This window comes from Nyctibius grandis, chromosome Z (genome assembly GCF_013368605.1).
Source record: "Nyctibius grandis isolate bNycGra1 chromosome Z, bNycGra1.pri, whole genome shotgun sequence".
NCBI lineage: Eukaryota > Metazoa > Chordata > Aves > Nyctibiiformes > Nyctibiidae > Nyctibius > Nyctibius grandis.
The window spans coordinates 98,753,014-98,773,083 of record NC_090695.1 but is presented as its reverse complement, the minus strand read 5'-3'; the positions used below and the strand labels follow the sequence as shown (position 1 = coordinate 98,773,083).

General features: G+C 53.9%; 1 protein-coding gene across 1 annotated transcript in view; it reads right to left on the bottom strand.

Annotated features, from left to right (window-relative positions):
• Positions 1-1,953: 1,953 nt before the first annotated feature.
• TRAF7 (TNF receptor associated factor 7) overlaps positions 1,954-20,070 on the bottom strand; it is a 30,281-nt gene continuing 12,164 nt past the window's right edge. Inside the window, exons 5-21 of the mRNA XM_068423311.1 lie at positions 16,931-17,047; positions 15,513-15,605; positions 13,772-13,805; positions 12,288-12,471; positions 11,457-11,591; positions 10,717-10,934; positions 10,049-10,122; positions 8,950-8,998; positions 8,309-8,436; positions 6,723-6,805; positions 6,268-6,307; positions 5,734-5,850; positions 4,526-4,648; positions 3,652-3,771; positions 3,318-3,449; positions 2,956-3,075; positions 1,954-2,715 (exon numbers count right to left, since the gene is read on the bottom strand). Coding sequence (XP_068279412.1) covers positions 2,701-2,715; positions 2,956-3,075; positions 3,318-3,449; positions 3,652-3,771; positions 4,526-4,648; positions 5,734-5,850; positions 6,268-6,307; positions 6,723-6,805; positions 8,309-8,436; positions 8,950-8,998; positions 10,049-10,122; positions 10,717-10,934; positions 11,457-11,591; positions 12,288-12,471; positions 13,772-13,805; positions 15,513-15,605; positions 16,931-17,047 — 1,782 coding nt within the window. The 3' untranslated portion in view covers positions 1,954-2,700. The remainder of the gene's footprint in view (positions 2,716-2,955; positions 3,076-3,317; positions 3,450-3,651; positions 3,772-4,525; positions 4,649-5,733; positions 5,851-6,267; positions 6,308-6,722; positions 6,806-8,308; positions 8,437-8,949; positions 8,999-10,048; positions 10,123-10,716; positions 10,935-11,456; positions 11,592-12,287; positions 12,472-13,771; positions 13,806-15,512; positions 15,606-16,930; positions 17,048-20,070) is intronic.

Here is a 20,070-nt window from a genome sequence, read left to right as displayed (position 1 = left end):
TCCCGGCCCGCCACGGCCCCGCCGGCTGCCGGGGCTCCGGGGGGGCTCTACCCGCCTGCCCGGTGGCCGTCGCCCGAATGTAGCACAAGCCCTGCCCGGTGGCCCCATGTGCCGCGTGGCGCCGACGGCGTTTGCTGGTGGACGCCGCGGTGGCGGCTCCGGGTGGGCAAATGCACTTGGGTTTCTTTTCTCCTTTTTTTAAATTTTCCTTTTTATTTTTGATTTTTTTCTTTCTTTTCTCCGTCGCCGTTGGCTGGGGGGGGGGGGGGCGGGCAGGGGCTGGGGGCTGCCCCGCGGAGGGGTGATGCCCGAGGGGGCTCCCTGGCACGGGGGGGGCTTCGCCTTGGGCATGGGAAGGGGTTTTTTTTGTTTGTGTCGGTTGCAAATCGGGGAGCAAACGCCCCGTTTTGGGGCCCTCGGCGGCGTGGGGTGGGTGGGGGCAGCAGGATGTGCCCCTGCCCGACCCCCTCCCCGCCGGGGGAGAGGACAGTGATAAGCTATAAAGAAGTATTAATTTATTGGAGGGGGGAAAAAAAAGATATAAAGCAGATTTCCCCCACCCCCAAAATAATAAAAAGAATAAACTTTAACAAATATATATTTAAAAGATTTAAAAATATTAGCAATTATATATAAAGCAGTTTAAAAAGAAATCAAGAGAAAACTGGATTTTAGCTTGAGAAAAAAAAAAAACCTATTAGATTATCCTAAGCTGTGTGTCTTGTGGCAAACTCATTCTGAGAGTAGCACAATATTCCCTTGTCCCTGGGTGGCAGGTACGTGCGAGCAGTTCTGGTCGGGTCTTTCCGTTGGGATTCGGTGTCGCGTCTTTCTTTTTCCACCGTTACGAACTCAAAGGATGTGCCTTGTTTTATGGAGGTTTTTGTTACTTACACCGGAGGTGTTTCCTTGCTTCGGGAGTGTCTTCGTGTTTTTTTTGCTTTGGTTTATTATTATTTTATTTGTTTCTTTGGGGTGTGTGTGGGGGTGTGTGTGTGCACGCGGGGTGCGTGTGCTCGCGGGCGTTCCCCGGGACGCGCCGCTGTATATTCATGTATAAACCGGAGTCAGTCTGGTTCCAGTCGCTTGAGTCCTGATGAATGCATATTTTTTTTGCTTGTGGTTTCAAAACACAGTGTTGCTGGTCCTCTCTTTTCTGGAGACATACAGAGTGGTCTCTCCCTCCGCCTCCCTCTCTCCCCCTTTCTCTCTCTCTCCCCCCTGTCACTCCTGTTGTAGTCGCTGATCCAGATGTGTTTGGCACAACTTTGAAATTTCTTTAAAAAAGAAAAAAAAACCTAAAAAGACTTTAAAAATATTTAAAAAAAAAAAAAAAAATCACCCGCCTGAAAATATCTGTTGAAAAGAAAAAAAAATATGTATCTAAAAAAAAAAAAATCCATAAAGTTCTACATGATGGATATATACATATATATATTTTTTATGATTAAGTTATGGACTGTATCGTATCCCATCTGTCGAGCTATGCATCTTGGTGCTTCTCCCTGCTCTTCTGTGCTTAGATTTCACCTCTACTCGTCTTACTCTTCCTGTTCTGAATAGTAGGTGGCTCGTGGTGCTGTGAAGAAGTTTGCTCCTATATGAAGTCTGGCAACAAATATTTAAAGAAAAAATAATAAAACAATAAAACCCCAGCACTGTCTGTGTCCGAAACCCACCAGCCGCCGCGTGCAACGGCTCCCACCGCGCTGGTGGGTGGCCGTGGGGTCCTGGCCTGGGTGCGGTGCTGGGTGCTGGTGCCCTTGGGTGCTGGGTGTGTGGCAGCCAGGCTGGCAAGGAGCTACTCTCCCCTCCGAAGTGCCCAGTCCCTGTGCCCCGTTTTTCCCAGCGGGTGCCGTGGCTGTGCCCACCCCTTGGCAGCAGCCGTGGGGTGGGTGGGCGCAGGCTCCCGTCTCCTCCTGCGAGCCTGCAAGAACTCACGCTGGCCAGGAACAACTCTGTCCGCTTTTATTGTCAATGAAGAAATAATCAAATCTATATTACAATCTTAAAAACAGTAGAAAAATGTGAGTAAAAATGCAACGGAGGCTTTTTCTGTTTAATGTGGAAACCATTATTACAGGGTGGTGCACAATGGGCTGTGTTATTTGATTTGAGAACTAGCTGTGGCGTAAAAATCGTACCTGGCTACTCAAGAGAACACCTCTGCCCAGACGGATCAGCTGACACCTTGGCAGTAAAATTAAATACGAGAGACAGAAAGGGGTGGGGGGTCCCAACCCAGGGCGAGGCCTAATGCTCAGTTCTACCATGTACAAGGGGACCAGCCTCGCAGCGTCACCGCCCCGACAAGCTGGACCATTCAGTCCTGTCATCAGCCAAGGGCTGCGCTGCATCTGCACCGGTGCCTGCCCCAGCCTGAGACCCAGCTTTGCCCCAGAGGGTGCTCCCCAGCTGGGGGGACGCAGCAGAGGAGGGGGCACCCTGCGCTGTGGAAGGCGCTGGCACCGGAACGGCTTCCTCTGCCTTTCCAATCGTACAGGGCAGATGTGAAGGAACATCTGGAGCATCCGTGGGCCAGACCTGTCCCGAGCTGCCGGGTGGGGAAGCGGCCGATGGGCAGCGCCGGCGCGGAGGAGCTGCAGCAGGTAGTCCATCGTGGTGGCAGTCGCCCAGCAGGCCGACAGAGGGGAGGAGTTTTTGGTCTTTCAGTGTGCAGGACTAGTGCGGACCTTCTCGCTAGCACGTCCAGACCTGCAGGGGGGACAACAGGAACCTGTGGCAGGGGCTGTCTGAGCAGCTCTGCGGGCTTCTCTCCATCCTCTTGTGGAGCTTCCCTTGGGCTTTTGGCTTCCACCACACCCTCTGTCAGGAGTTTAAACCTCCCACCCGCTGAGAACCATCCCCTTGTTGGTTTGAAGATGGCTCCTAACTCATGGAATGCCCTAGTTCTGGAAGAGACCAACCCATCCCGGAGCAGCTGAGGAAACCAACCTTTACAGTGCTGTCCACAGCGCCGGAGAAGAGGCGGCCCCTGGAGACGGCGAGGGCGGTGACGCTGCCCTGGTGCCGCAGCAGCGTCTGGGTGCAGATCATGTTGTCCATGCTCCACACCTACGGGCACACGGGAGGCGTGAGCCGAGCGAGCGGCACGGGGCTCTGGCACAGCCCCGCACGCCGGGAGGGACGGGGGATGCCGAGTGCCACAGGGTCCGAGCCAGGTGACACAAATGGAGTACGAGGCGACGGGGCACGCAGGGATGAGGATCCCCTGTCCCCCCTCTCCATCAAGACTGTCGGTGTTGTGGCAGCAGTGCCCAACACACAGCTGCAGCTGCACAGCCCCGGACACATACCCTGAGAGACCGGTCATACGATGCACTGAAGACTTTGGTTTGATCCGGTGTGGAGATGACAGCGAGGGCGTAGACCGTCCCCACGTGCCCGGTCAGCGTGCGGACTTGCTCCTTTGTCTCTATATCCCAGACCTGCGGAGCAGAGCAGGGCTCAGGGACTGCACTGGGCTACAGGCCACCAGCTCCTCTGAGAGGTATGTCTGCTCCACGCACACCCCCAGGGTGGGTGCTGTGCACCCATGGTCTGGGTGTGCCATGAAGGCAACCAGCAGTGCCAGGTCCCCATCTCCTTGCCCCTCTCCCCCAGCCCCAGGCCAACCAGCGCGGCCCTCACGTGGATGAGGTTCTCGTAGGTGCCGCACACGATGTGGTGGTTTGTCACCGCGATGGAGTACACGCTGCCTCCCGACGTCTGCAGCACGTGGACACACTCCAAGTTGCGGATGTCCCAGATCTGAAAGAGATGCCAGAGCAAAAGCAGGATGAGACCCATGCAGGGACCCCTCTCCAGGAGGGAGCTCCCTCGAAGCTCTTCTCCAGCCGCACATGGACTCAGCCTGGCTCCGTGTGTGCCCAGATCTGTCTGGCTGGGAATGTTCAGTGCTGACGAGCAAAGTCCTGCTGTCTTAGTCAGGTGCCCAGCTTTGAACATCCAGGCTGAAAAAGCTGTGTGAACTGTACACCTTGTGTGTGTGACTATGCACACACGTGTGCACACACAAGGTGGTCCTTGATAGCACTAAAAACCGATGCAAAGTAACAGGGATTTATTAACACTGAAGAGGGCAACTTCCAATCCTCTTGTGTCACCCAGATGCTGACAGGTGACCCATTCATCAAAGCCTGAGCCAACACAGATGAGGGCATTTTGGAAACCACACACAGATTTATGGCAGCTCTGCAGCCAGACAGTGACCTTCTCCTCTTATCAGCAGGACTGTCAGCGCAGATAACGCTGCGGCAGCCGCGGAGGCAGGGGCTGATCTCTGAGCATCCCCCAGCAGCTGCGCTCCCAAGGACCAGCCAGAGCCCAGCCTTTGTGCCCGCAAAGATGCGATCAGAGCAGTGAAATCTGGTGTGTCAGCAACGCTACGGCACTGCTCTCCCATCCCAGCAGCCACCTTTTGTCCTGCTCCACCTACCCACGCTGCAGAATAGACACGGGGAGAGCCCACGGCTTACGGTTGCCACGAGTCTCAGGGTCCCACCTTGATTGTCTGGTAAGATCCGCTGTAGAGATAGTTTTGAGAAGCCACCAGCGCTCGCACCCAGTGATTGAGACCTGTCAGCTCCTTCTTCAGTTTGAGCTCGGTACCTACGATATCCCAGACCTGCAGAAAGCACAGACAGACACAGGGACACGGAGGAGAGTCTCAGGGGGATGGGGCAGAAGAGCCCAGGCTCCAGCTCGGGGACCAGGCGCTGCCCAGCCAGCACGAGGCCCTACCAGCTCACTAAGGGGGACCTCGTGCTGGCTCTCCTGCCTGGTAGGAATCACCTGGACCCACTGACTTCCAGATAAAGCCCACAGTAACTGTGCTGAACAGGCACGTTCCCCAAGGGCCTGGGAGAGCTCGCTCGGAGCCTGCGTTACCACTGGCAGAGCCCCTTCCCTAGCAGAGCCACGGGCTTGAAAACCTAACCCAAATCTACGGTAAAGAACTGCTCTGGAGCTCCTCTCCCAGCCTGTCCCCACAAAGCTCCGTTCCCACAGCTCCTGGGAAACTCCTCGGCTCAGCTGGCACAGCGTGGCTGGGGACAACAGAAACAAAAGGCCCCAGGTTCTCCTTCTGCTCAGTGCTGCTCCTCCAGCCCCAAGCACCCTGGATAGCCGAGCCACTCCCGGCCCCAGACAACTAAAAGAGCAGCCACCCTCTTACAGATGGACGGTCCCATAAGCCGTCTCACCAGGAGCTGGAAGCAGAGCCAAGGGAATCTAGCCAAGGCTTTAAAGGACAGCTTGCAAAGCTGTTCCCTGATTCCTGCATGCTTTAGGTGAAGAATGCAGATCCAAGATCCTTTGGAGGGGGGTTCAAAACAGGCAGCTGAATCCCCAGCCAGTTCTGGACCCCAGACACAATTCCCAATGGTGTGAGCAGGTCCCTTGGGGGCCCAAGGACACACATTCAGGAACCACTAAGACCACCTGCAGTCTCGGGTTTATGGAGTTAGAAGAAACAAAGTGTTTTTTCAGCCAGGTCCCAGAACATCTTTGGCCTCAGCACAGAGCACGGGCTACACCTCTGCAGTGCTGGCTGCACTGTGTAGCTGTGCTTCTCTGTGTGGCTCAGGAGAACGTAGTAACAGAGTCACCTACAGACCAAAATGCCACTTTCTTCCAGTCTGGGCACTTCTGCCTGCCTGTTTGTACCCTTGGTCCCCAACGAGACCAAGAGGAGCCACCCCAGAGCTCTACCTTGATGGCTTTGAGCGAGCCGCTGAACAGCATGTTGTGCGAGGAGACCAAAGTGCAAACAGGATTGTCGTGTGCTCGGATCGTGTTCACCTTCTGCAGGTTTTGAATATCCCAGACCTGCAGAGGAGAAGAGGAGCACCCGTGAGGGGCAGGAGGAGGCCCCTTGTGCCCAAACCCTTCCTCTTTGCCTCTGGATGCAGGCAAACACGCAGCCAAACCCCAGGCAGGACAGGGCACTTGTACGAGCCACCGTCCTGGCCTGCTCAGGAGTGACCACCCTGCCCCAGCGCAGAGCCCCAGCCTCCTGCTCCCCACGGGGCGGCGAGTGGGGAATCCAGCCTGTGGGAAACACCCAGATCCAACCCACGAGTGACTTGGCTGAAGGCAGTGGATAAAGCACACAGGGGCTATGAGTATGCCAGCAGCTGCAGGGCCTTATAGAAAAAAGGCCACAGGTCCCTGCCCTACAACAGCCCGGGGCTGCCCCGTAGATCTCCCATCCTGCGAGGCGGAGCAGGGGTCCTGGGTACTCACGATGATGGTGCAGTCAGCAGAGCCACTGTACAGCTTGTTCCTGTAATGGCACCAGAAAACAAAAGGAGGTCAGCGAGGGAGAGCAACGAGCGCAGGGTTCCAGCCCGTTCCCAGGCACCGTGCTGGGCGAGGAGCTGCAGTCCCACAGCCTCACTGGGCCAAGACTGAACACACCGACCCCAGGAGCAGAGCCCAGGGCTCGTGGAGAGGCCAGGCTGGAGGGGCCCTGCGAGCAGGAGGCCAGGCACCCCGCTGGTGACCAGGGAAGGAAGCCAGGACAGCCGGGGAGGCCAAAGAGACATGCACATTGTCAAATTTTAAAGATCAAAGAGGCGAGCTATGCTTCTCGTGCACAACCTTGGCACGTGCAGGGCTGAGGACAGGAATTAAGGGCACGCTTGGGAGCCCCAGTGCTCCCCCCACCTCCGCAGGGGCAGGTGTCCCTCTCCACTCACCCCTGGATGCAGAGAGCCAGTACAATTCCATCGTGACCCTCCAAGGTCTTTTGGCACTTGTATGTGGTGCAGGTATCCCACACCTAACAGGAAACACAAGGCAGCAGAGGGTCACACGCCGGCAGGCAGCAGCTGGGGGCCCGGCCAGGATGTCAGCAGAGCCACAACAGCACCGACACGAGGAAACAGGCTGTCACCTGGGCACCTGCCTGCCGGGCTCCCAGGCACAGATAAGCTTGTCTAGGAAAGGAAATTTACTGCACAGGGTCAGCTGAAGTTAACAGGACACCGGACAGCAGCACACATCAGCCCTCTCCAGCTCTGCCTGCCACAGCCCAGGCCGACACAACACGCTGAAGCACCGAAGCAGCTCTTGGGCTCCTGCTTTAGCAATTCCCACCCTGTCCCAGGGCTCCAACAGCCTCCTCGGCCACTGCAAAGGTTCTCACCACTGAGCACACACCGCCCTCTCAAGAGAGGGGACGTGGGAACGTGGTGCTGTCCTGGTTTCATGGGGATGAAATTATAGAATCACTTTTCTGTTCCAGCCTGTGCCCAGCTGTGGGCTGGTGATCAGGGCCATCAGCAGCTAAACCCAGGGCAGCTGCCCCAGGCTGCCCACAGGTGTGTTCTATAGCATCAACCTCAGGGTCACTATAAATGGGGAAGCTGCTGGGGAGGGGGGCTCTTGGCTCTGCTCTCCTTCTTTCTCCTCAATGGTTGTGATCCCTGGAGCAACTTGCCACCACTCTATGAGCTAAGTATAACTTTGTGTCTTTTGTATTAGTATTGATATTGGTTTTCTTATTTTATTAAATCTATTTAAATTTCAACCCACAAGACTCCCTCCTTTTCCCAATTCCCTTTCTCAGCTGGGGAGGGGACAGTGGGTGAGAGAACGACTGGTTATTGTTTAGCCCTGGGTGCGGGATAAACAGAGACAGGTACCCAGAGCAGCTAGGACAGGGGAGAAGGCTGTTTTCTTCAATAACATACAGCAATTTTATATTTTCTTCCACGTGGCTCTTGCTATTGCTCAAAGAAACCAAACCAAAGCCCTGCTCCTGGCAGGGCTAGTCGCAGCAGCCCGCATGGCTCCTCGGCCCAGCCACCAGCAGCCAAGGCGGTGACACTGGGAGCTGTTGTTTAGGTTGCACTGGAGCAGTGCTGTCAGTTTGAGTTACTGGAGGCAGGACAAAGAAAAACAAACATGCCATAAAGTGGAAAAAGGACACATTTGATCACGGTACATTTTTTTTTTTTCCTAAGATGACTTTTTATAACAAGGAAAAATAAAATCAGAAGCCAAAACAGGCTTGAATGCCCTAAACACCATATAAAGCAAACCCAGCAGCAGCAGGAATGAGCTTCTAACCAGGGCTTTGCAAAAACCACTATTTGTCTCTCGATTTCACTATCACGTAACATTTTCTTGCAGAGAATTTTGCCAACTACAACTGCAAAGAATCATTTAAGATTCTTTGGGAAGCGACACTGCCCCACCTCCCCAAACTGCAGCTCCATTTCTGTCCCACCTGGAGCACGTTTGCAAGTGCAAAAGCCCCATGGAAGAGGTAAGCTCTTACCTTAATGGTTTTGTCTGAAGAGCCACTGAAGAGCAAGTCTCCTATGGAGTAAACGCACAAACACCAGACAGGGCCCTGGTGTCCCACAAAGGTCCCCTTGCACTTGAAGATCTGCTGAGGATCGTAGGCTACAGAAACAAGAGGGCAGGTGAGAGGTGGGAGAATGGTGCTGTGCCATGTCACGGTGAGTTTGGAGGAGACAGAGCTCCCTGCACTGGCCCTGCAGGTCCTCCTTGCCCTTCATGTTGTTGCAGGCCAGAAGGAACCGTGAGACCCTCCCAGTCTGGCTGGAGTGTCTCACATCCCACCCTTCCAGCACATCAACTTATTGCTTTGAGCCCCAGGACTCATCTCCCTAATGCAACTCTCAGGCTGGACCTAGCGAGGCCAGAGATGCAGAGTCCACTGGACATCTTCCCCCCAGCAGCTAACAACCCTGCAGCACGGTGAGCTCCCCTCTGGCCAGCTTCTGGCAAACTCTCCCAGCAGTATTATGTTCCTGCAGCAGCAGTGGTCCCGTGAACAAATCACTGCTGCACCCAGAGACAACTGTTTGCAGATCTGTGACCTTGCCTAAAAGGGCTCACTGGGCCACCACCCCAAAACCAGACTGAGAGGATGAAAACCACGTGCATACTCACATCCAAGGATGCCCATGTTGAGCCGAGCATTAATGTGGGAGAGTTCATCCTGAAAAACAGAACAAGCTGTGGGAGCTGCACAGCCACCGAGATGAGTATGCCCCTCTGGGCATGGCTTTACGACTGTCCCCCTCCACTCCTAAAACCACGCTTGCCTTTGGACAGGTCTTGACTCCCTGTGCTGGCCCTCCCTCAGCAGCTGACTCGTTCTCTGATCAGTGGTCCCCTCCTCTAGGCCTGCCTGCATACATCCCTCTGCCACTCCCTCCAGAGACCAGAGGACTCCGACAGCATCTCAGACCTGCACCAAACTCTTCAGTATTCAGGCAGGCACAGAAATACCTTTCAGAATACACTGTCCTTGCTCTGCCATTCACCAGGCTGCTAAAAATAATCGATTTGGTTGTGGGGACTGCTTGCTCAGCTGGGCTCTTGAAGCCCACCTTGCTGCAGAAGAACTGCAAGGTCTCCTTGTAGTCTCCTCCATGGTCTGGTCCCTACTGCATCCATAGGACCCTCTTCGTTAGCATGCTTAGGTAAACCAGGGCGAGCTCCTCCTAATCAGTACAGCCAGGGGGATGCAGCCTGCCTGAACTAGGGAGGAACATCTATCCACCATCAGTGCTTGAATAATGCCCAAAATCATGAGACAGCTCTCACTCTCAGCTTGTTAGCAGGGATCTGCTTATCTTCCTGCTTCCTCTGCAGGCAGGGAGAAGGGCATGCTGCCCCTGGCTAGTAGAAAAGGCACAGGAGTGCCCAGGCTTTGGAGCACAGGGCTCTCTCCTTGCTGCAGGGGTCCTTTCCTCTGGTAACACATTTCAAGAGCAGCAACAGGTTGAGAAAAGACAGCAGGAACAGTTAAAAGGGCAGCTCAGATGCAGTGACCAGAATGCGCTCACTGAGCTGCCTTTAACTCAGCCTAGAGCAAACCTTCACCCAGACCCCGCTGCAGTAAACCAAACCCGGGCTGAGCAGAGCCAGCACGCAGGAGGGAACCCCAAAGACCCTCCCTGCTGCAGGGGAAGCCTAACCAGTAGCAGAGCCAGCTAACTGCATGCAATCCCTGCCCAGCCCCGGGGCCCAGGCCCCTCCTCACGTTCAGCATGGAGGCGTCCCTGCGGAACTCCATCAGGTCCTCGCTCAGTTTGCTCTGGTTCTCATCCAGCACGTCTACAAGAGATGGACAGGCCCTTAGTCACTGCGGAGTCAGCGATGGCATCCAGGGGAACAAGCAGAGGACACCCGCTGTCACCTAACCTCTGAAGGAGGAGGGAGGAGAACCCACTGCTGTTAGCAGCAGGGAAAAGCAGGAGGGTGTCTGCTACTCAAATGCAAATTGTACTTGGATGCTGAAGACCCAACAAATTTCAGAGGCAAGACAGGGCTGGGCACAGCCAAGGTGTCCAAGAACCATGCTCGCTCTAGGATGGTTGCATTGGTGGCTATTTGCCTCACTCATTTTTATGGTGGCCTGTGCCTGTGGACTGCACAGGAAAATGTCACAGGAGAAAGGTGGTAGCTGCCTGCAGCCATTTCTAGAACTTGCCATGTGATTGGTGACTGCAGCATTAGGTCCCATGATGTTCTGGCAGCAGAGAAGTCGATGGGACCCCTGTTTGTTTCTCTGCAAGGAATATCTGAACATCCCAAAACCTGCTCAGCACCAGCTTTAAACGTGGAATGAATCCTGTAACGCACCATCCTAACAGAGAGCTGCCCTGTCCCTACAGTGCTGACCACAGAGCTTGTCCGGTGCAGACTCACCAAACTTGAGCTCCAGGTTCTTCTCCAGCTGGTCGATTTTCTCCGAGAGCTTCCCCAGCATGGAGCGCAGGAAGGCAATTTCCTGGTCCTTCTGGGCCATGGCCACCTGCATCTCATGGAAGCGATCATCTGTCTGCTGCAGGAATTCCTTCAGACCCTCGAACTTGCACGTCTCCAAGTGGGTCTCATAAGTGTCTTGATTTCCTATGAATGTGCACCTACAAGGGGAAGGCAGATGCTGGCTGGAGCAGGGCTCACACTGGGAGACCTCCTTGCTCAGCTGGCTCCTGAGAGGGAGGTCTGGGGCCTGTGGGGGTCCCCAGCTGCTCTGCTCCTCCTCCAGGAGCAGTGGTGCTGCGGTTCACCATCCTGGGGTGTGCGGGCAACTGCAGGGCAACACAGAGGCCAAGCAGCTGCCATTCTTCTTCTGTACTCATCCTCCTCCTGGCGTGGCTCTGGCCACAGCCACTGCTCTGACTCTCCTCCAGCTGCTTCTTCTGCCTACGCACCTCAGCCCCCTCCTGTAAGCAGGGCTTACAGCTGGGCAGCGTGACCTGCCTGTTCTCACCAAGAGGCTCGGGGGCTGCCTCCTGCAAGCCTGATCTCAGTCTCAGGCCAGTGCACAGCAGTGGGCAGAGCTGCTCCGAGCCCACGCAGCCACCCCGAGGCTGCAGCAGCCGAAAAGCAGCTCAGAAATGAGCTCAGTGCATCCTTCCTGCTAAAAAGCATCAGCTCCTTACCCGTACTTGGAGTGGGGACATTTTATGTGCTCGCACTCTTTCAGATGTGCCTCCAGGTTCATTTTCAGGAGAGGTGGGCAGCTGGGGTTGTTGGGGCAGCGAACTGGCCTGTAATCACAGCTGCTTTCGTGATCCCTGCCCACGGAGAGAAGCAAAAGGAGGGAAAATCAGCGATAAGCCAAAATTAATGGAAAGCACAGATCATCAGGAAAGGAGCAAACCAGCCCTGTGAGGCTGCCAGGTGATGGACAGCCTCCTGCTCTGAGGCTGCAATTACAGCTTTAAATTCTCATTTGGCCAGTAAGTTGGGAGTAATAATAGGCCACATTTATGCAGGGAACATCTACAGCAGCTGATCAGCTGAGCCTTCAGCTATCAATAACAGGCAATGGCCAGGTGACAGGGAAGACAGTGACTGCACTTAGGATGGGGAGGGAGATAGATTTCAGACTCCTAGGGTTCTAACTAGGATAACTCTTCTTACAAAATGAATCCCAAGGTCTCTGCTTGACCACAGCCACAGTGTTCCACCCCCGGTGTGAGGTGGCTGCTTTCACAGTGTATAACCCCTGTCCCGATGCTGCGACACTCGGGTAAGCTGGCAGCAGAGAACAGCATCCTTTCCCTGAGACCAGCCCATCTGCCATCACCCTAAGACTGAGCCACAGTGGAAATAACTGTCCCCTCAAGTCACCCTGCCCATTCCCACAGCACTGCTGGCAGGAGCTGCGCTGTCCCCAGGAGCTGCAGGGCAGCTCAGATACGACAGCAGATCGCTGGTGGTAGAGCCCTTGCCCTGGGGAGGCTGCACACTGGTAACAAGCCACTTACTTCCTGGCACTCAGTTTAATTGTAAACGGGCATCCACGGGGGTCCACCTCGAAGGCAGCGGGCTTGCTGCTGGCTGCAGGCCGGCAGCCATACTTGCAGTGAATGAAGAGCTCCCCGATCTGCTCAGCCACCGCGATGTTGTTAACCACCACGGTGAGTTTGGCGTTGTCCACGGGGCACTTCTCTGGAGGGGGGGAAGCAAAAGAGAGAGACAGTCAGCAAGGGCTGGGATACCGCAGGAGCATTTCCAAGAGCCTCTACATGGAGATTTTATTCTTTTGCCTTCTCTGGCCAAGACAGCCAGCTCCCAGATAGGTGACAATGGGATGAGCCATGAATATTCACACAAGCCACTCTCTCTGGCTTGTCTTGGGGCTTGGTGAAAAGTTACAGTTTATGTTAATCCATAACAATCCAAGCTAGCTGCCAGCGAAAGAAGGCCACGCTACTTCAGACTGCCTTGTGCTCGCTGAAGTGTGAGAGTACTCACAGGCAGTGACCACAAACCAGCAGATGCCCCATGTATACCCCGTCCCCCCCCCAGGCCTGGAGCTCAGCTCCTCTGCTGCCAGCGGGGCACTGCAGGCCAGGGATGCTGCAGCGAAGCAAAGACACGAGCTTGGAGGGCAGTTGGAGGGCAGGAGCAAAACTGAGCAGCTCAGGATTGCAACTGCAAAGCCTCTTGCTACAAATCTGTTGATTGGGATAGATACAGCACAACACGGTGATAAAGGGTGAGGATGCAAAGCAGAGGGACCCCTCACATGTGGAAGATGAACATCTGAAGGCAAAAAGAGCTGCTGTTTTGCTGACCTCCCCAGGGAGCCTTCTCAGGGCTCGCTGTTCTGGTAACATGACTGGCGTGGCTTTGTGCTGAACAGCAGCTTTCCAAGAGGGGCACAGGATCGTGCCAAATAAAGTTTTTTTTGTAACACAGACTCCAAATCAAGCGGGAGCTGGTTAGGCCAGGCCAGCAGCCAGACACTTGGGCTCCACCAGGTTTCTGGAAGAGCTGGGTGAGCTAAAGCAGCTCTGTGTGCTGCTGCGCACTGGCTCAGTCAGTGGCCAGAGAGCTGGCACTAATGGGCTGGGGGAGGAGGGGTTTGATGGGTCTCTGCCAACCACAGCCCCCCTGCTCCTTAGGCAGCCACAGAAAGCTTTCTGTCTGAAATCAATGGGTCGGCTCTGAGCGAGACATGTATTATCCCGGGATTATCCATTGCATATTCCAGGATCTGAGAACATCCTGTGCCCAAGAGCCGGGCCCAGCCTCTAGTGCCCGTGCCACAGGGCGTACCATGGGAGCTGCGAGCTGCACAGCCACCCGTGCCCCAGCCCCTCACTGCTGCGGTGGCAGCCTGGGACTGACAGATTGTTTTAAGCCCTTCAGACCTCTTTCTGCAGGTTTCTTTTTAAGTGGAAGCAAACAAACCAGAAAATAACAGCGTTTCGGCTGCATCGCACCAGAACAGTTCTGTACTCACCAGATGTTAAGGCACATCTTCTACAAAACGTGTGCTGTGGAAACAAAGAGCAACAGCAGTGTCAGCGTAAACAATATCGGGCAAATTATTCCCTGTGGCTAACGATGGGAAAGGTGGGAGCTACCAGAGCCTGTGGCACAGGGGCCTCAGCAGCTGCTCTGCCTGCTTTAGAGCTCGGCGCGCGCTTGAGTCTGCACCACAGGGCGAAAGCCAGCTGCTTGCCCAGGCACCTAAGGGTGCAACGCAGGGCCTGCTCCTGAGGAGTATTAAGCACGTGGTTTGAAGCTTTGAGGGTTCTGCCCTGTTCAGGATCAGGCCATGCTCATGGTGCAAGCCCAAGCCACGGACGTGTTCTGCCACGCTCTGATATTCCCACCCTCCAAGTCTGCACGGGGTTTTTCTCCTTCACCCTCCACTTTGTCTATGTCATTCCTCTCATTTCCCTGAGAAGTCCTCAAGGGGAAGAACACCAGCCTGGCCTTGTCCTTGGCCAGTCAGCCCATCACATATATCCCTCTGCAGCTCTTCTAACGTAGCTGAAGCTGTCCTGCTGTCAGGTGGATTGGACAGATGATTTGAAGCCCATTGAATGCACTCTAAATTTTGCCACTGTAAATAGCTCTCTCTCTCTCTCCATTCTTACAGCAGAAATGTATGGTAACAATTCAACTTGATAAAGCAGCAAATACAGTCTAACATGCTAATGAATATAAAGCAAGGAACAAAGGCTGCAGCATTTCACTTGCCCCGTGGGCTCCCCGGAGCCTCCTCAGCCACATTCCCCTGCCATGGGGCCAGCGCTCGGCGGCAGCGCTGCAGAGGCTGCAGGTCACTCTTCAGAGCTGTTCTCTGCTGCCCTGCTCGCATGGCCCTTTCCTGCCCTGCACAGCTGCGAGGTGCTCTCTCCAGAGCTGCCAAACCAGGGCTGCAAATAAAGCCAGTCTGCTTCCTGCAGCGGATTTTTTTTCCCCATATTAACCAGTAAATCTCAGTGCCTCCACAAAGAGCTGCTTACTGACATGGTGCAGCGAAACTGCACCAACTTCCAACCCCTTTGGGGACAGCACCCTCACTGCAATAAACAATCCTGCTCTGCTTTTGTTGCTACAGCCCCATCGTCGCAATCAGAAGCACATCAGAAGCATTAGAGAGCCCGTCACAAAGCCATCTTTCTCCATGTGTAGCACGGTAGCAGGAATAATATACAGTTTCTATTAAATCCCACTAAAATGGAATATAGAAGAATATTCATAATACTCTGTGCCTTTCATTAGAGGATCTCAAATCCCTTTGCAAGCATTAACTAAATGAAGCTTCAAGCCATTCTTGTTTTATAACACTTTCTTCACAACTGGGGTGCCCAGGAGGCAGCAGCACCCTGCAGAGCACTTCAGGACAGGGAATGAGGAGTTTTAGATGTCACTGAAGCCACATCAGGCAGACTGAACCCAGTTAGGATAGGGAGGCTGACAGGACAGCTCTCTGGGGAAAAGGAGCCCAATTCTAAGCAAGCCCCAGGCTTCTTTGGGTAATTGCAGAGTGCTCCATACACCCCAGTGCAGACTGGTGGGGAAATCTGCTCCCATGTTGGCCTGGCTTTCCGATCAGGGGCTGCCTCGTTGTTGCTCACCCAGGCTCATAGTCTCTGGGGACAGTCACTGGGGACAGTCAGGGCTTCGCTATAGGTCACACAGGACATCTGTGGAGCCCACGCTCACAATTTGGAAAAGTCCTGCCTTACCCCACAGGTTGTGATGACTGGATCCTTAAACACGCTACAGCACAGCTGGCAGCACAGCTTCACGGACGGCTGTTCAGCAAACACCAGTGGCTCCTGAAGAGGAGAGAAAGGGACAGAGAGAGCACAAGGATTAGTCTAAATGCAAGAGCCTCCAGCTCTGCAGAAGGAACAAAACAACTCTTCAGCAGGGAGCCCTGGGGAGCCTGGGGCACAGGGCATGCTAAGGATTTCATTACCTTGAAATAAACTTTTGCCTGGATCTGCTGACCTCCAGCATGTAAAAGGCAGGGGAAGAATGAACTTGGGAATGGCTGGAGACCCTCAGCTCATCACAAACTGGGGGGCCACCAGCACACGGCAGGATCAGGACCAGACAGCAAATGGCACAGACCTACTTCTTTGCCAGAGTGACTTAAGTCACCAGAGCTGTGTGAGCTGCACTCTCTGGTACTTTTTGCTTGGTTGGACTGAACAGTGCGTTGTCAAAAATGTCCCCGTACTAAGCCTGAAGTTTAAAAGCAATTTTAAAACAGCTTGTCCTTTTGTATTCTTGAAACATCCTGAAGGAAGGGCTCTTTCATTCCCTCACCAAGCAGAAACAACATTGTTTCTGCCGCAATGGGCCAGTCTCTCCAGTTTTGTTTACCAACTAAGGCTGCCGGAGCATGGGCTCTGAGCACGTCCTCCCAGAGCACAGCTCTCCACGCCAGAGCCGGGCTTCACGTTTCAGAGCATTTCAAATCAATCGCTGCGGTTCGGGCTGCCTTTTAATCCTGTGCTGCTCTCAGAAATGCAAACACAACCCCCTGGGTTCCTAAATACGAAACACACACTTTTATCCCAGATTTGTGGCAAAATGCCGCCTGACCTCTTATGCATCCAGTCTGGGGTTAGTAACTGGGTTACAAGCTAAGCTCAGCTTAAAAGTGTCCTCCCCCAACAAGAGTCACATGTGGACAATTCCTGGCACCCTCCTGGGGCTTACAATCAAGTCAGTGGGGTACCACACAGCTCTAAATGCAGGATGGGGCTCTGAATCAGTGGGGAATTGTATTAGTCTCGCTGCCTGGGGCTAGACCACCAGCCTAAAGACTTGCAACCCCCCGCTGCTCTGCAGCAGAGCCAGGGAATCAGGCATGACTTTGCAAAGACTTACAGTTTTTCTGGGAAGCAGAAAAGCCTCACCATTGTCCCCTCTTTACATACAGGGAAATGGTACACAAGGAAGCAAAGTAACTTGAAGAAGTCAGTGGTGGCAACGAAATTAAAATCAGGAGTGCTGACATCCAGGCTTTTAGTTGCCAGACATCATGAAAATCTGCCCATGATAGCTCTGTGTACTCACAAGAGTCCACTGAGTCACTCTTTTGACACTGAACTTCCTAACACCGCTCCTTCAGACAATCCCAAATACCTACTGGCTCCTCCTCTTCCTCATGGAGTGAGAACGTTGAGCGCAAGGACATGTTGGACTCAGAGTGCAATGAACGGACGGAGATAGCGGAGTCAGAGCGGCGTGGGGTGCTGATCGGAGGCTTCAAAGAGAGAAAAAACAGTTCTCGTTATTGCAAATAATTCCCCCCACCCCAAAACCCTATGCACAGGCTTCAAGTGCAGTCCCTCCCCTCCACAAAAACTCAGCCACTCCATCTGTCCCTCCACACCACCAGGCTGCATGGAGTGGCCCCCAGCAGCAGCGTTTCTCCCTGCTGTGTGCCCTTCCCGCAGCCGGGAACGCTGCACCGCGCTCAGAGCCAGGACAGGCATCAGCCAGGTTTAACTTACTAACCCAAGCTGACATCTGCATTCCGAGCACGTAACTTTCTCAAAGGTGCATTCGTTTGTATACTTACCACAAGCAATGGTTTGGAAGAATTAATCCTTCAAGGAAAGCTTTGTAAATCTCCCCCCGAGACAGCTACCAGCTTCTGCAGTCTCTATAATCTCTGCAGCAGCACTTGTTGTTTCACTCGCTATCTAACCCCTGCCAAATTTCTCTGCGTAAGTGTGGAGACTTCCTTCTATTCAATTCAGTAACAGGCCGGCTTTGTCGCTTCCTGCTCGGGAGGGGACGGCGAAGTGGACACGGCGTGCACCAATCAAGAGAAATCCCCCTGGTTACGGCGGCCTTGGGATTGGCTTTGAGGGAACGCTGCCGCTGGGATATTAACCAGCAGCACAACTCCAAGGGTGCAATATCAACAGTAGCACGTAGCCAAGATGCAATTTGGTGTCAAAGCAAAACTGGAGACTCTTCAGAGCACAGAGTGGTTGGATTTGGGGGTCTAGACCAGCTGGTAGCACAGCCACGGCTGGGTTACTCTGGAAGAGATGCTGCTGGCAGACTGGGAAGTGCAGAGAAGCAACCTTCAAGGAGCAGAACAGATGGGCTGACAAAGAAACGGCAGGATGAAGCCATAAGCTTCAGATGCTCAGCATCAAGAGATGAGCAACATCCAGGCTGCCTGCCCCTGCACTATCATACCTAGGCGTGGCCTGACTGCAGCCTGCATCAGGCACAAACTCCTCAAACTGCTGGCTGGAAGGAGCTCTGGAGATCGCTGGCCCTGCTGCCCACTGGAAGAGGGACTCTCCCTGGATCAGGTCAGCTCTGGCACTGCCCAGCTGGAAGGGGGAAAGCTGCACCGATGAGACCCTGCCGCCCTGGATCCTGCACTCCCTTGTGAGCACATCAATTTTTCCTCATGTTCAATCTGAACCTCCCGAGTTGCATTTTGTGTGCTGGCCCTGGGTGTAGGTGTGTGACATCAGACCCAAGGACAGCCAAAAGCAATGCAAGATGCCAGTGGGGCAGTCAGGAAATTCAGCAACGAAAGATGTAAGATGAGCTTCAGAGACTGCTGTCTTCCCCAGAGACTGACCATACTGCAGCCTGAGTGCAGTCCTTGCTGGGCTGCAGAAGAGGAGCAGATCAGGATCCTGCTGGTTCTTCACACTGCTCTGCTGCTTAATTTTTATGATACTGGGATCCCGGGAGCTCAGAAACGCTGCATCCTTAGAAGCCAAAGCACAAAGCTCTTTTTCTTAAAGAAGGCATATTTATTGGCTAAATATATAAACCTTGAGGAGCAATGGTTATAACGAGGTAAATCAATTTTATATGTATCCATTAATTTTATTATTTTCCTCCACTAGTAACAGAAGCTATTAAAATAACAAGAATGACTGTGGATAGTTTCCTTTCTGGAGGTGACACAGAGATGAGGGCAGCAAAGGCAGGCTCTGCAGGGAGGCAGTTTTATCAAGAGCAACATCCTGTGGGGATCACAGACGCAGAGGAGGGGGACTGCAGCCCACAAGCACTTCCAGGAGGCAGGGGTGTGAGACATGGCCTTGCTAGGCTTGTGCAACACTGTCTGCTCAGCTCCCTGAGTCCCTCCTGGGCTAATGCTGGTGTAAACTACCCAGGAGGGAAGCTGATGTGCTGAGAAAGGTCACTGCACTGAGGCTGTAGTGACAACGCTGAATGGCAGAGGTGTGCGCTGGCGTTTACTGCCCCTCTAGGTATCTGCAGCCTTTGTTTTTGCCAAGCAAACAAGGCTAAGAAATGAGAGACCTCAGCTCTACAGGGCTAGTCACTGCACTGCTTCCCACTCCTACCCTGGCTACTTAGACTGAGCTGTGCAGCACTGGTCATATGCAGAGCAGCCAGCACAAGGGGGCTGACTGCAGGGTGCTCTTGCACTGCAAACAGAGCAACAGGGTGTGAGGACTACAGGACCCCCACCCTGTGGGCATCTGCCCTGGTTGGGGGGTGCCGGTATGCACCAAAGCCAAGGAGCACCAGGCGTTGCCGCAGGGGCAAGGTGGCACAAGTGGCACTGCTTGGGCCAGGCTTGGAGTTGGGAGGAGCTGTCAGAAGGGTCCCACCTCCCCACAGCTGTGCCAGGGCTATTTCTGTGCTAAACATCAAGTCCATCTTCAAAAAGCCCAGCAAATGTTTGAGCATTTGAGTGCTCAAACACCTTTTGATGGAAGATGGATAGCTTGGGGCTGGCCAGTAACTCTGTCCAGCCTCTGGTTCAGGGGTGAAGCTCCCTGTAAACAACCAAGACTTTGGACAGCCAGTCAGCTCTTCATCACGAGTACACATTTGCCCCACTATTCAGCTGTCATCTTTAGGTGCAGTTCCCACCCTGTCAGCTACAAAAGCAACCTCCACGTGCTGGCTCTAGCACCGTCCTCATTCCCACTCCCTGTAGGCACAGCAAGCCTGGGAACCCGGGGCACTGTTTGCAGGAAAGATGATGGCAGCCACTCACTAATCCCCGCCTTGCACCCAGAACACGCTGCTCTGCTTTTGGTTTCATTAACAGAAGCTTTAAACAGAAAGAAAAAGGGGTGGTGGAGGTCAGAGGAGGGCCCTGACTCATCTCCAGCTGTCTCTGATGGCTGACAAGCCCTTGGCAGCTTCTGGAGATGGGAAAACTTAGCAACAAGGAAGGGAAATCCCAGATTATTTCTTGACAAAGCAAAGGAAGCTTCCTGAAAGGGTTAGTGAGAGTCTGTCTGGAGCTGCATGCAGAGCAGGGCTGTG